The following is a 13,994-nucleotide window of genomic DNA, read 5'->3' on the forward strand; positions in this document are numbered from 1 at the left end:
ATTGAGACATGGATTGTATATGAGTGCCATTCAGACGGTGAAGGGGCAAGACAAAAGATGTAAGTGCCTTTGACCGGGGTATGGTAGTAGGTGCCAGGCACACCGGTTTGTGTCAAGAACTGCAGCACTGATGGGTTTTTCAAGCTCAACAGTTTCCCGTGGGTATCAAGAATGGTCCACCACCCAAAGGACATTCAGCCAACTTGACACAACTGTGGGAAGCATTTGGAGTCAACATGGGCCAGTATCCCTGTGGAACTTTTTCCACACCTTGTAGAGTCCATGCCTTGACGAATTGAGGCTGTTCTGAGGGCAAAGGGGAGGTTCAACTGAGATTGAAATGTAATAACAATAACGAGGCTATACACAGGGGGATCAAGTACTGAGTCAATAGGCAGAGGTTAATTGAGGTAATTCAGGTAATATGTACATGTAGGTAGGGGTAAAGTAGCTATGCATAGATAATAAACAGCGAGTAAAAGCAGCATAAAAAAAAGGTGGGGTCAATGCAAGGCCTGGGGGTAGAAGCTGTTAAGAAGCCTTTTGGACCTACACTTCGCACTGTGCGTGTGTGTGTGTCCAGTGCACCAGGCCTCTGTGTGTGTGTCGAAGGATGATTAAAAGAGATTGAGGGTTCTAAGTTGTTAAGCGTGTCATACTTTTTGTCTCTGTGTGTCTAAGTGTTATTGCTGTCTGTTTTACACATCTTCTCTGCCTCTTCCTCAGCTCTGCCTCATAGCCCTGGCCCTGCCGATGGCAGCCTCTACGCCAGAGTGAGGAAGAGAGTAGTGACAAAGGAGGTGATGTTTCCCCTGACAAGCAGCGGCCCTATCCCCAGTGACCTCGCCCTGTCAGCCAACAGCGATTCAGGCCTCTCTATTGCCTCCCAGTGGACTGGGGTTATTACTGCAGTGAGCCCCGGGAGAGGGCCCAGTGAGGACGAAGGTAACCAGCAAAGGAGGCTTCTATCTGGGGTTGGGCTGGAGAAGGCTCAGCCTCCTCTGGAAAACATGACAAAGCTCCTAGACTCCAGTAATGGAGAGGGGAAGTTGGACGGGGACAAGGAAGGCTTAGGGCAGCCTGTCAATGGGGAGGCCTTGCCCAGCGAGAGGGAGACAGACATCCTGGATGATGACGAGGTTATCCCTGAGGCTAGCCCCACCTTGGACAGGCATAGCTCGGCTAGCATTGGCTCATTGTCCTCTGAGATCCTGCCTGAAGCCCAGCAATTGGTCCAGAGTGGAAGTGGATACTCCACACCATCCACCCACAACACCCAATCATGGGTGCAGCAGCAGCAGATGGTCGACGCCCCAGAGGGGGAGGAACAAACAGACAGGTGGTGGGACAGCCCTGTGGATACACCTCCTCTGATTGGTCCAGACACCCTGTCAGTTCCAGACATGCCCAATACGGGGACCAGCAGAAGAGAGGCGGTGCAGAGACGAGTGGAGGAAGGGGTAGGGGTTGAGAGGTCGCCTGTGCAGATGGACAGTGACAAACATTCCACACACACCACATATGCCACACACACCACACATGTCCAACACACTACACATGCCACACACCACACACACACACCCTCACCCTCAGGGGAACCCTGTGGGCAGGAGGAGCTTGCCTCGTTAGCAACAGACATGGATGAGTCCATCGAGCAGCTCAACCAGTTGATCCTAGACCTGGACCCCACCTTCATACCAGTCCCCACCCGACATCCCGCCCTCCCCCTGTCCCGCTCCGCCTCCCTTCACACCAATGGGATAAGTCAAACGACAACCGAAGCCAACGCCAGCCAATCAGGTGAGAACATGTTAACCAGAGCGGGGTACCATCCTTCTCATTCAAATAACATCATACTGACGAGCTAGCAATGACTTCAAATTGAACATCTGTTTGTCTAATTTGAGATACAGTAGAATCACAATAGAATCACAAGGAAAGGCGCTGTCCCTCTGTTACAGTTATAATATTTCAATATTCATCTTAAAAATGTATATTAAAAAGTGATTTTATTCATTTTATTTTCAAAATTCTTACAGGTAAAACATTCAATCAGTTACAATGAGAATCAATCACTCAATCGATCGTCAATAAAACAATTCAAAAGAATAAACAATTCAAACAATAACCAAATGGTCATCCAATCAAAAAATAAATAAATAAAAGCGATCAAAAAAGAATCAGAAGAATTAGTCTGTCAATCTGTCAGTTAATCCATAAAGTGTCTGTGTGTTGGGGGAGGGGTGGGGTCTGGGCTGGCAATTGCTGGATGGAGGCGACAGTTGTGGTTATATCCTCTGCCGTCTATGGATGAATTCCCTAGTGGGGAGGCAACCATGAACAGCCATCTGGAGTGTGTATTTCTGTTCTGATGGTAATGTCAGGGTCATGGTTTCTGGGATGACTTGGGTGGTGGTGGGGGCTGTTTCTGGGACGTTTTGGGTGGTGGGTTGGGCGTTGCATGTGGAAAGTTCTGGGTTCTGGGACTGGTTCTGGCTTCTTCATTGTTGTTGTCTGGTGGATGGGGTAGGGGTTAGTGGGGTTGGGTTTTTTGCTCTTACCCTGCCTGTGTGGGAACTGGGGCAGGTTCTGAAGAAGTGGCTGCCGTTCCTACACAGGTTACAGGGTGCAGTCCAAAGTGGGAAGGTTGTCTTTACAGCTCTGGCTGTGCAGGCTGCGGCCAGATGGCCTAGTTGGCTACAGTTTATGCACAGTTTGGGCATTTATACACAGTACCAGTCAAAAGATTGGACACTCATTCAAGGGTTTTTCTTAATTTGTACTATTTTCTACATTGCATAATAGTGAAGACATCGAAACTGTGAAATAACACATATGGAATTAAGAAGTAACCAAAAAAGTTTGAAACAAATCAAAATATATTTTATTTTTGTGATTCTTCAAAGTAGCCACACTTTGCCTTGATGACAGCTTTGCATACACTTGGCATTCTCTCAACCAGCTTCATCAGCTAGTCACCTGGAATGCATTTAAATTAACAGGTGTGCCTTGTTAAAAGTTAATTTGTGGAATTTCTTTCCTTCTTTATCCATTTTAGCCAATCAGTTGTGTTGTGACAAGGTAGGGGTGGTTTACAGAAGATAGCCCTATTTGGTAAAAGACCAAGTCCATATTATGTCAAGAAAAGCTCAAATAAGTAAAGAGAATTTCAAGAACTTTTAAAGTTTCTTCAAGTGCAGTCGCAAAAATCGTCTCTCATGAGGGCTGCCACAGGAAAGAAGACCCAGAGTTACCTCTTCTGCAGAGGATAAGTTCATTAGAGTTACCAGTCTGTCACGTCCTGGCCAGTATATAAGGTTAATTGTTTTGTAGTTTGGTCAGGGCGTGACAGAGGGTATTTGTTTTATGTGGTTCAGGGTGGTGTGTTTGATTAAGGGTGTTTGATTTAGTATTTCCGGGGTTTTGGTTTATAGTCTGTTTATGTATTTCTATGTCTAGTCTGGTGAGTGTGTTTCTATGTTGGTTAATTGGGATTGGGACTCTCAGTTGAAGGCAGGTGTTGTCTATCTGCCTTTGATTGAGAGTCTCATATCTAAGGGTGTGTCTGTGTTTGTGATTTGTGGGTGATTGTTCTGTGTTCAGCCCTAGGCTTTGCCAGACTGTTTGTTGTCGTTCGTTTCTCGTGTTTGTTATTTTTGTACGGTCATTTGTTTGAAGTTAATAAATCATCAAAATGAGCATACACGTACCTGCTGCATATTGGTCTACCTTTTCTGATGACGATTTAGCACTATCGTCGGAAGACGAAGACAAGCGTGACAGAATCACCCACCACCAAAGGACCAAGCAGCAGAGGAAGGAGCAGACGGCGTTCGAGGAGGACAAACGAGAGAAGTGGACTTGGGAGGAAGTTCTGGACGGGGCCGGACCTTGGCATCAGGCTGGGGAGTATCGCCGCCCGCAGTGGGAAATAGAAGCAGCCAAGGCAGAGAGGCGGTGGTACGAGGCCAGAGACGCGCTGAGGGAGAAGCACGAGAGGCACCCCCAAGACATTTTTTTGGGGGGGCACACGGGTAGTTTGGCTAGGCGAGGGAAGAGCCGGAAGCCAGCTACCCGTGGTTATATGGAGGAGCGTATGAGGTGGGGAGCGCCATGTTTCGCTGAGAAGCGCAATATCTCACCCATACGCACGCACAGTCCGGTGCGAGTTATTCCAGCCCCTCGCAGGTGCCGTGCTAGAGCGGGCATCCAGCCTGGTAGGAGGATGCCTGCGCAGCGCATCTGGTCGCCGGTACGCCTCCGAGGACCAGGCTACCCAACTCCCGCTCTACGCACGGCTACCATCAAGCCCCTGCACAGCCCAGTCTGCCCTGTACGAGCACTCCGCTCGTGCAGGGCTACTAGTTCCATCGAGCCAAGGCGGGTTGTGCAGGAGGTAAGATCTAGACCGGCTGTGCGCCTCCATAGCCCTGGGTTTCCAGCTCCTGTCTCGCGTGCGGACCCGGAAGTGCGTCCAACCAGTCCGACTCGTCCTGTTCCCGCTCCCCGCACTAAACTGAAAGTGCGTAAACCCAGCCTCGTCAGTCAACAGTCGTCGGAGCTGCCCGTCAGTCAACAGTCGTCGGAGCTGCCCGTCAGTCAACAGTCGTCGGAGCTGCCCGTCAGTCAACAGTCGTCGGAGCTGCCCGTCAGTCAACAGTCGTCGGAGCTGCCCGTCAGTCAACAGTCGTCGGAGCTGCCCGTCAGTCAACAGTCGTCGGAGCTGCCCGTCAGTCAACAGTCGTCGGAGCTGCCCGTCAGTCAACAGTCGTCGGAGCTGCCCGTCAGTCAACAGTCGTCGGAGCTGCCCGTCAGTCAACAGTCGCCGGAGCTGCCCGTCAGTCAACAGTCGCCGGAGTGGCCAGACTGCGCTGAACTGCCGGAGTGGCCAGACTGCGCTGAACTGCCGGAGTGGCCAGACTGCGCTGAACTGCCGGAGTGGCCAGACTGCGCTGAACTGCCGGAGCGGCCAGACTGCGCTGAACTGCCGGAGCGGCCAGACTGCCCTGACCTGCCGGAGCGGCCAGACTGCCCTGACCTGCCGGAGCGGCCATACTGCCCTGACCTGCCGGAGCGGCCAGACTGCCCTGACCTGCCGGAGCGGCCAGACTGCCCTGACCTGCCGGAGCGGCCAGACTGCCCTGACCTGCCGGAGCGGCCAGACTGCCCTGACCTGCCGGAGCGGCCAGACTGCCCTGACCTGCCGGAACGGCCAGACTGCCCTGACCGCCCCGAGCTGACAGACTGCCCTGACCGCCCCGAGCTGACAGACTGCCCAGACCGCCCCGAGCTGACAGACTGCCCAGACCGCCCCGAGCCACCAGACTGCCCCGAGCCACCAGACTGCCCCGAGCCACCAGACTGCCCCGAACTGCCAGACTGCCCAGACTGCCTGGAACGGCCAGAACCTGAGCCGCCTCCAATATAGGTGGGTTGGGGAGGGGGGGTGTAGCACAGTGCCGTCGTTGACGGCAGCCACCCTCCCTTCCCTCCCTTTAGTAAGGGGGAATTTTTCTTTTGGGTATTGTTTGGGGGTAATTTTTTTTTTGTTAAGGTGCTTCTGGGGTAGTACCTTTAAGGGGGGGGTACTGTCACGTCCTGGCCAGTATATAAGGTTAATTGTTTTGTAGTTTGGTCAGGGCGTGACAGAGGGTATTTGTTTTATGTGGTTCAGGGTGGTGTGTTTGATTAAGGGTGTTTGATTTAGTATTTCCGGGGTTTTGGTTTATAGTCTGTTTATGTATTTCTATGTCTAGTCTGGTGAGTGTGTTTCTATGTTGGTTAATTGGGATTGGGACTCTCAGTTGAAGGCAGGTGTTGTCTATCTGCCTTTGATTGAGAGTCTCATATATAAGGGTGTGTCTGTGTTTGTGATTTGTGGGTGATTGTTCTGTGTTCAGCCCTAGGCTTTGCCAGACTGTTTGTTGTCGTTCGTTTCTCGTGTTTGTTATTTTTGTACGGTCATTTGTTTGAAGTTAATAAATCATCAAAATGAGCATACACGTACCTGCTGCATATTGGTCTACCTTTTCTGATGACGATTTCGCACTATCGTCGGAAGACGAAGACAAGCGTGACACAGTCTCAGAAATTGCATCCCAAATAAATGCTTCACAGAGTTCAAGTAACAGACATTTCTCAACATCAATTGTTGAGAGCAGACTATGTGAATCAAATTCTAATCAAATCTAATTTTATTTGTCACATGTGCCGAATACAACAGGTGTAGACCTTACCGTGAAATGTTTACTTAAAACTCGTAACTAACAACGCAGTTCAAGAAATAGAGTTAAGAAAATATTTACAAAAGAAATAAAATCAAAAAGTAACACAAGAAAAATACATAACAATAACGAGGCTACTGTATATACAGGGGCTACCAGTCCAAAGTCAATGTGCGGGGGTACAGGTTAGTTGAGGTAATTTGTAAAGTGACTATGCATGGATAATAAACAGTGAGTAGCAGCAGTGTAAAAACAAAAGGGGTGTCAATGTAAATAGTCCGGATCGATTAATTGTTCATCAGTCTTATGGCTTGGGGGCAGAAGCTATTAAGGGGTCTTCTGGTCCTAGACTGGGCGCTCTGGTACAGCTTGCCATGCGGTAGCAGATATAACAGTCTATGACTTGAGTGACTGGATGTAGTCTTTGACCTATTTTTGGGCCTTCCTCTGACCCCTCCTAGTATATAGGTCCTGGATGTCAGGAAGCTTGGCCCCAGTGATGTACTGGGCCATACGCACTACCCACTGTAGCGCCTTACGGTCAGATGCGGAGCAGTTTCCATACCAGGCTGTCATGCATCCGGGCAGGATGCTCTTGATGGTGCAGCTGTAGAACATTTTGAGGATCTCAGGACCCATGCCAAATCCTTTCAGTCTCATGAGGGGGAAAAGGTTTTGTTGTGCACTCTTCACAGCTGTCTTGGTGTGTTTAGACCATGATAGTTCATTGGTGATGTGGACACCAAGGAACTTGAAACCCTCGAACCACTCCACTTCAGCCCCGTCGATGTTAATTGGGGCCTGTTTGGCCCGCCTTTTCCTATAGTCCACAATCAGCTCCTTTGTCTTGATCACATTGAGGGAGATGTTGTTGTCCTGGCACCACACTGCCAGGTTTCTGACCTCTTCCCTATAGTCTCATCATTGTCGGTGATCAGGCCTACCACTGTTGTGTCGTCAGCAAACTTAATGATGGTGTTGGAGTCATGCTTTGCCACGCAGTCATGAGTGAACAGGGGACTAAACACACACCCCTGAGGGGCCCCAGTGTTGAGGATCAGCGTGGCAGATGTGTTATTGCCTACCCTCACCACCTGGGGACAGCCCATCAGGAAGTCCAGGATCCAGTTTCAGAGGGAGGTGTGTAGTCTCAGGGTCCTTAGCTTAGTGATGAGCACTGTGGGCACTATGGTGTTGAATGCTGAGCTGTAGTCAATGAACAACAGTCTCATGTAGGAATTCCTTTTGTCCAGGTGGGAAAGGGCAGTGTGGAGTGCGACTGAGATTGCATCACCTGTGGATCTGTTGGGGTGGTATGCGATTTGGAGTGGGTCTAGGGTTTCCTGCATTATGGTGTTGATGTGAGCCATGACCAGCCTTTCAAAGCACTTCATGGCTACCGATGTGAGTGCTTCGGGGCGGTAATCATTTAGGCAGGTTACCTTCACTTTCTTGGGCACAGGGACTATGGTTGTCTGTTTGAAACATGTAGGAATTACAGATTCAGTCAGGGAGAGGTTGAAAATGTCAGTGAAGACACTTGCCAGTTGGTCCGCGCATGCTTTGAGTACACGTCCTGGTAATTCGTCTGGCTCCGCGGCTTTGTAAATTTTGACCTGTTTAAAAGTCTTGCTCACATCGGCTATGGAGAGCGTAAGCACACAGTCGTCCGGAACATCTGGTGCTCTCGTGCATGCCTCAGTGTTGCTTGCCTCGAAGCGAGGATAAAAGGCATTTAGCTCATCTGGTAGGCCTTCATGGTCCAATTGCTGAAAATAAACCACCACTAACGGACACCAATAATAAGAAGAGACTTGCTTGGGCCAAGAAATACGAGCAATGGACATTAGATCGGTGGAAATCTGTCCTTTGGTCTGATGAGTCCAAATTTGATATTTTTGGTTTCAACCGCCGTGTCTTTCTGAGACGCAGAGTAGGTGAACGGATGATCTCCGCATGTGTGGTTCCCACCGTGAAGCATGTATGAGGAGGGTGCTTTTCTGGTGACACTGTCTATGATTTATTTAGTATTCAAGGTGCACTTGAAGGAAAAGCAGCCAACAAGTGCTCAGCATATGTGGGAACTCCTTCTTGACTGTTGTAAAATCATTCCTCATGAAGCTGGTTGAGAGAAGGCCAAGAGTGTGCAAAGCTGTCATCAACTCAAAGAGTGGCTATCTTCAGTATACCACCCCTACCTTATCACAATTGATTGCCTCAATCTGATTAAGAAGGAAAGAGATTCCACAAATGTACTTTTAAGGCACACCTGTTAATTGAAATGCATTCTAGGTGACTACCTCATGAAGCTGGTTGAGAGAATGCCAAGAGTGTGCAAAGCTGTCATCAAGGCAAAGGGTGGCTAATTTGAAGAATTTCAAATATAAAATACATTTTGGTTTGTTTAACACTTTATTGGTTACTACATGATTCCATATGTGTTATTTCATTGTTTTGATGTCTTCACTATTATTCTTCAATGTATAAAAAAGTACAAATTAAGAAAAACCCTGGAATGAGTAGGCGTGTCCAAACTTTTGACTGGTATTGTATATGGCACATCTGTCCATTTTTTGGTCCTTAAATGAAACTGGTATATTTTTTATTCATCACAAATTTCTTTAACGTATTTTGGTCTTTAACGCAAGGCCGACAGACAAGTTCCTTACTTTTCCCCCCTTGCACTTGCCTCTTCCATTTTTATGTTAATGCTGCAATAAATTGTTTGTAATTTTGGGTAGAGCAGTCATTTCCATATATTTTTGTTAGCTGCATGTGTGACATAACTCCACCAGTCCTATTTATGATATAATTTACAAAGATTATACCTTTTTTAAACAAAATGCTTCCTTATGGGCCCTTCCCATCAATAAAGAGAGAAATAGAAAACATTTTCACATAAATGAGCTATATAGATATTAATATTAAGTGATATCCGTATCGCCCTTAGACTACACCACTGCTGTTGTCCTTGCGTCCAAGTGTTTATTCAAGTTGGATGTATAATCTTTGGATGCCGATAACAGTCACACCGTTGGAAGACATAGCTTGGACTATTGCCTACAAAAACCTATTCCTGCTCGTTTCCCACGATCCAGCCAACGCATTTGGTGTGTCATCGTAGTGGTCTCTGACTTGTGTTCAGACACGCTCAGGCGGAACAAACTTAAACTTAAACTGTTTTTAATGCTGATTTGAATGTCATTGAGAAAACAGAATTGTGTCCCCAAATTTTTTTCTCAAACATCCTTTTTTAATTTATAAGTAATCCTAGAAGTGTTCATCTAGTTTTTCAATAGTATCTGTAATCAAATTACTATATTTTTGCTGGTAACGTAACGGATTACAGTTAGTTTTATGTAACAGATTACATGTAATCCATTACTCCCCAACCCTGACAGTACAGCTCCTCAGTTACAGTACACATTTACATTGGAATCCCTCAGAAACATACTGTACAACAGTCCTCTGTCTGTCTGTCTGGCATGAGGACTCAGTGACATGATGCCAGAGGCCAGTCTAAAGAAAATAAAGCTTTGCCAGCTTTCAGCTGTTTAGACAGAGAGCTGAACCGCAGGTAGTTGAGTTAATCAGTGTCACGAATATCTTCGTCTTCAGACGATATAACGAAATCATCGTCGGAAAAGGTAGACCAATACGCAGCAGAGTCGATAGAGTTCATCTTGAACATTTAATGAAATTCAACACGAATACAAAAACAACAAACAAGAAAACAAACGATACACTGACAGTCAGCAAAGCAAAGCAAAGCAAAGCAAAGCAAAGCAAAGCAAAGCAAAGCAAAGCAAAGCAAAGCAAAGCAAAGCAAAGCAAAGCAAAGCAAAGCAAAGCAAAGCAAAGCAAAGCAAAGCAAAGCAAAGCAAAGCAAAGCTCAACACAGCACAATCACCCACAACAACAAACACACCCTCATATATGGGACTCTCAATCAAAGGCAGATAGACAACACCTGCCTTCAACTGAGAGTCCCAAACCCAATTAACCAGACATAGAAACAGACATACTAGACTAGACATAGAATACCAGAACACCAAACAGTACCCAAAAACCCCGGAATACTTAAACCAAATGCCCTTCAACAAAAACACACCACCCCGAACCACATAAAACAAATACCCTCTGTCACGTCCTGACCAAACTACAATACTAATTAACCCTATACTGGCCAGGACGTGACACATAGTTTGGTTTGGTTTGGGTATGTTCTCCTAGCAGAGTTCACTGCTTCCAACACAGACACGCTTTATTCACCTTTGTCCGCTATGTTTGCTGAGTGGGTGCAAAAGTTTGGAACTTTTATATAAGCACTGTAAAATCAGGTCCTCATAGGTACAGTACAGTAACTGACTTAAACATATCTTTTGAAGTGACTGGAAGAAATGTCTTCACAGCTAGGATTATATGTAACAGTGCCTAAGCAAACATAGCTGTATTCGTTGCAGTTGGAACTGTACTTTATGTATCAGGACAAGGGGATAATGTGACAAACAAACTGGTGTAATGACAATTAACTAGATGTGAACGTAGTGTGTGTGTGTGTGTGTTTACTGTATGTGTGTTTGTGCGTGCATGTGTGTGTGTGTATATGAGTCCTGCCTTAGTTCCTAAGATACCAGAATTTTGCAACCCTACTTTGCAGGCCTTTTTCTGGCCACTGTATTAGGGTAAAGCTAGGCATCAAAATAAGGCCTTATGAGACATGTAATGTATTGTCATAAATAGTTTGTCATTTGTTTTTTCCAAAAATCTTTACAGGTAAAATGTAAAATAAGTTAAAATTCAGTCATCATTCATTTCAAATTCTAAATAATAAATCCAAACAATAAGCAATCAATTCAAATTAGGCAAACCAAATGGTCATCCAATCAAACAAAAGCAAAAACAAAAGCAGTCAATCAAACACAAAAGAATCGGGAGAATCAGTCCATCAGTCAATCAGCACATCACTCAGTCCACAATGTTTATTTGTGTTAGGGGAGGGGAAGGGGTGGAGTCTGAGCTGGCAGTTACTGGATGAAGGGGACATTTGTGGTTGGCCGGTGCTGTGTCCAGGGTTGGTGCTGGTGTTGAGGCTGGGACTGGAAGTTGTGTTGGTGCTGATGGATGAGTTAAATGAGTGAAAAAGGAAAATGGTTGCAAAAGCCAGAGCCAATTTGTGTCTGCAGGAAAGAGTTGTGACAGAGAGAGAGTTTTACATATTGTATAGATATCTCCCAATTCTTGCTCAATTCTCAAACAGCTACAACTGTAGACGCATTCACACATCAAGTCTCCTCTTGAGTTGGGCTTGGGGTTGGAACAACTGTTGAACATCTGAGCTTGTGATTGTTTGTGGGGGAGGGGTGGAGAGAGAGCGTGTGTATCCCACATATGTTGCTATGGGGTAATGATCTTAGGGACAGGGTAGGATGAATCACAATAATTGTTTTTGCAAAATAATAATTGCTTGCTGTAAATGTAATTTTTGTAATGTCAGTCCTAGTTATTGGTAACAATCCTTCATAGGAAGGGCCTACATTATTACACATACTATTCGTTAATTGTGGAAACAAATTAAGATATGCAATCATTTTTTACATAACATATATATCATTTTTATAACTACATACAGTATATTTGAGGTGTGGGCATTGGAAATGCTTTTGGCTGTTGATCTGCTTCTTTTCTCTAGGTTGCATAGTGTGCTCTTTTCAAAGGATGGGTCCCAGTCTCTGGGGGCCCCTGGTACCCAGGTGGGCAGGGGTGGTCTGCCAGTCAATGGGATGACAACCCAACTTGGGATGGGTGGAGGTTTTAGCGGGTAGTGGAGAAGAATTGGAGGTTTACTCAGTCGCAGTGAAAATATAGCTATAGGGACACTCAATCATCATGGTACTTTTTAATGATAAGTTTACAAACATTATGATAAATGGAATTGAAACTTGTATTTCATTATGGCAAATGGTGAAATTAGTATAGCCAGTTATAATTGTAATGGCTTAGCGGATAATAAGAAAACACGATCAGTTTACCTGGCTAAAAGAGAAGGAATATAGTATCTACTCCAACGGGCAAAGAAACTCAAAAGGGGTGATGATATTAGTTAACGATAATTTTATCCGAATGTGTAAGTGTTCTACATGACTTATTGGATGACAAGAAAAGACAACTTTTGCATTACCATGTAGTTTACCAATAAAATGGTCTGACGGTGAAGTGGACTAAATAGGTATTTATATCCTAAAGAAATAAATTATCTCACTACAATACATTTGAATAGAAAGTTAGCAAAAATAGTTAACATCTTGACCATGGAAAGGAAAATACCTGTCTGTTTGTGGAAAAATCACCCTGATTAACTCTTTAGTCATATACTAGTTTACCTAGTTGCTTATGGCCCTGCCTACAACTAACAACTTGTTTTTTAAATTATATGACAGCTGTGCATTGCAGGTTGCAAAATAGTTGGGAAGAGATTTTCATTGTACCAATTCTATGGCACATGGTTTATGAACTGAAAAACAAAATGACGCTGGATTGAAAGCTTAGAGTTTTTCAATTTAAATTTTTATACAAAATTATTAAAACAAATATAATGTCAAATATATATATATATATATATATATATATATATATATATATATATATACATATGGAGGATACAACCATCCCAGCTCTGCAGATTTTTTATTTGAAGGGACGGAATCATTAGATCACTTGTTTTGGTACTGCCCATATGTAGTTTATTTTTGGTCGCATGTTCAGGAATGGTTGAAGAATTGTAACATTTACTTGGAGCTAAGTCTGCAAATAGCACTGCTGGGTGATTTGGGAAGTCATAGTCAATCGAGAAATAATATAATAATACTCTTAGCAAAAAAAAAAAAAAGTACAATCTGTAGAGAATATGAGAATATACATTTTTTGAACTTTTGTGAAACATCACAACAGAATTGAACAATATATGGGGGACTAAAACGAACAAAAAACAAGATAATTAATGTAAATTATACTGTAAATAAAATGTATACAGTGTGTATAAGCCTGAAGCAGAAGCCTAAGTAGTGTTGTCAATTAATTCACTCCAATCAGAGAGGGATGATAGGGTTGGGGAAAAAAATAAAGAAGGAAATACATAAAAAATATGTGCAATACCAGTCAAAAGTTGGGACACACCTACTCATTCATATTTTTATTATACATTGTAGAATAATAGTGAAGACATCAAAACTATGAAATAAAAAATATGGAATCATGTAGTAACAAAAAGTGTTAAACAAATTCAAATATATTTTTGATTTTAGAATTTTAAAAGTAGCCACCCTTTGCCTTGATGACAGCTTTGAATACTCTTGGCATTCTCTCAACCAGCTTCACCTGGAATGCTTTTCCAAAAGTCTTGAAGGAGTTCCCACATATGCTGAGCACTTATTGGCTGCTTTTCCTTCACTCTGCAGTCCAACTCATCTCAAACCATCTCAATTGGGTTGAGATCGTGGAGGCCAGGTTATCTAATGCAGCAATCCATCACTCTCCTTCTTGGTCAAATAGCCCTTACACAGCCTGGAGGTGTGTTGAGTCATTGTCCTGTTGAAAAAAAATTATAGTCCTACTAAGCGCAAACCATATAGAACCAAACCATATCGCTGCAGAATGCTGTGGTAACCATGCAGGTTAAGTGTGCCTTGAATTCTAAATAAATCACTGACAGTGTCACCAGCAAAGCACCCCCAGACCATCGTATTTCCTCCTCCATGCTTCACGGTGGGA

At 44.6% G+C, this 13,994-nt stretch overlaps 1 protein-coding gene across 1 annotated transcript in view; it reads left to right on the forward strand.

The window, feature by feature from the left end:
• Window positions 1-13,994, forward strand: part of LOC115192276 (tensin-3-like) — a 76,612-nt gene that overhangs the window by 16,584 nt on the left and 46,034 nt on the right. Inside the window, exon 2 of the mRNA XM_029750589.1 lies at window positions 727-1,800. Coding sequence (XP_029606449.1) covers window positions 804-1,800 — 997 coding nt within the window. The 5' untranslated portion in view covers window positions 727-803. The remainder of the gene's footprint in view (window positions 1-726; window positions 1,801-13,994) is intronic.

The sequence above is a fragment of the Salmo trutta genome, chromosome 4 (genome assembly GCF_901001165.1).
Source record: "Salmo trutta chromosome 4, fSalTru1.1, whole genome shotgun sequence".
Taxonomy (NCBI): domain Eukaryota; kingdom Metazoa; phylum Chordata; class Actinopteri; order Salmoniformes; family Salmonidae; genus Salmo; species Salmo trutta.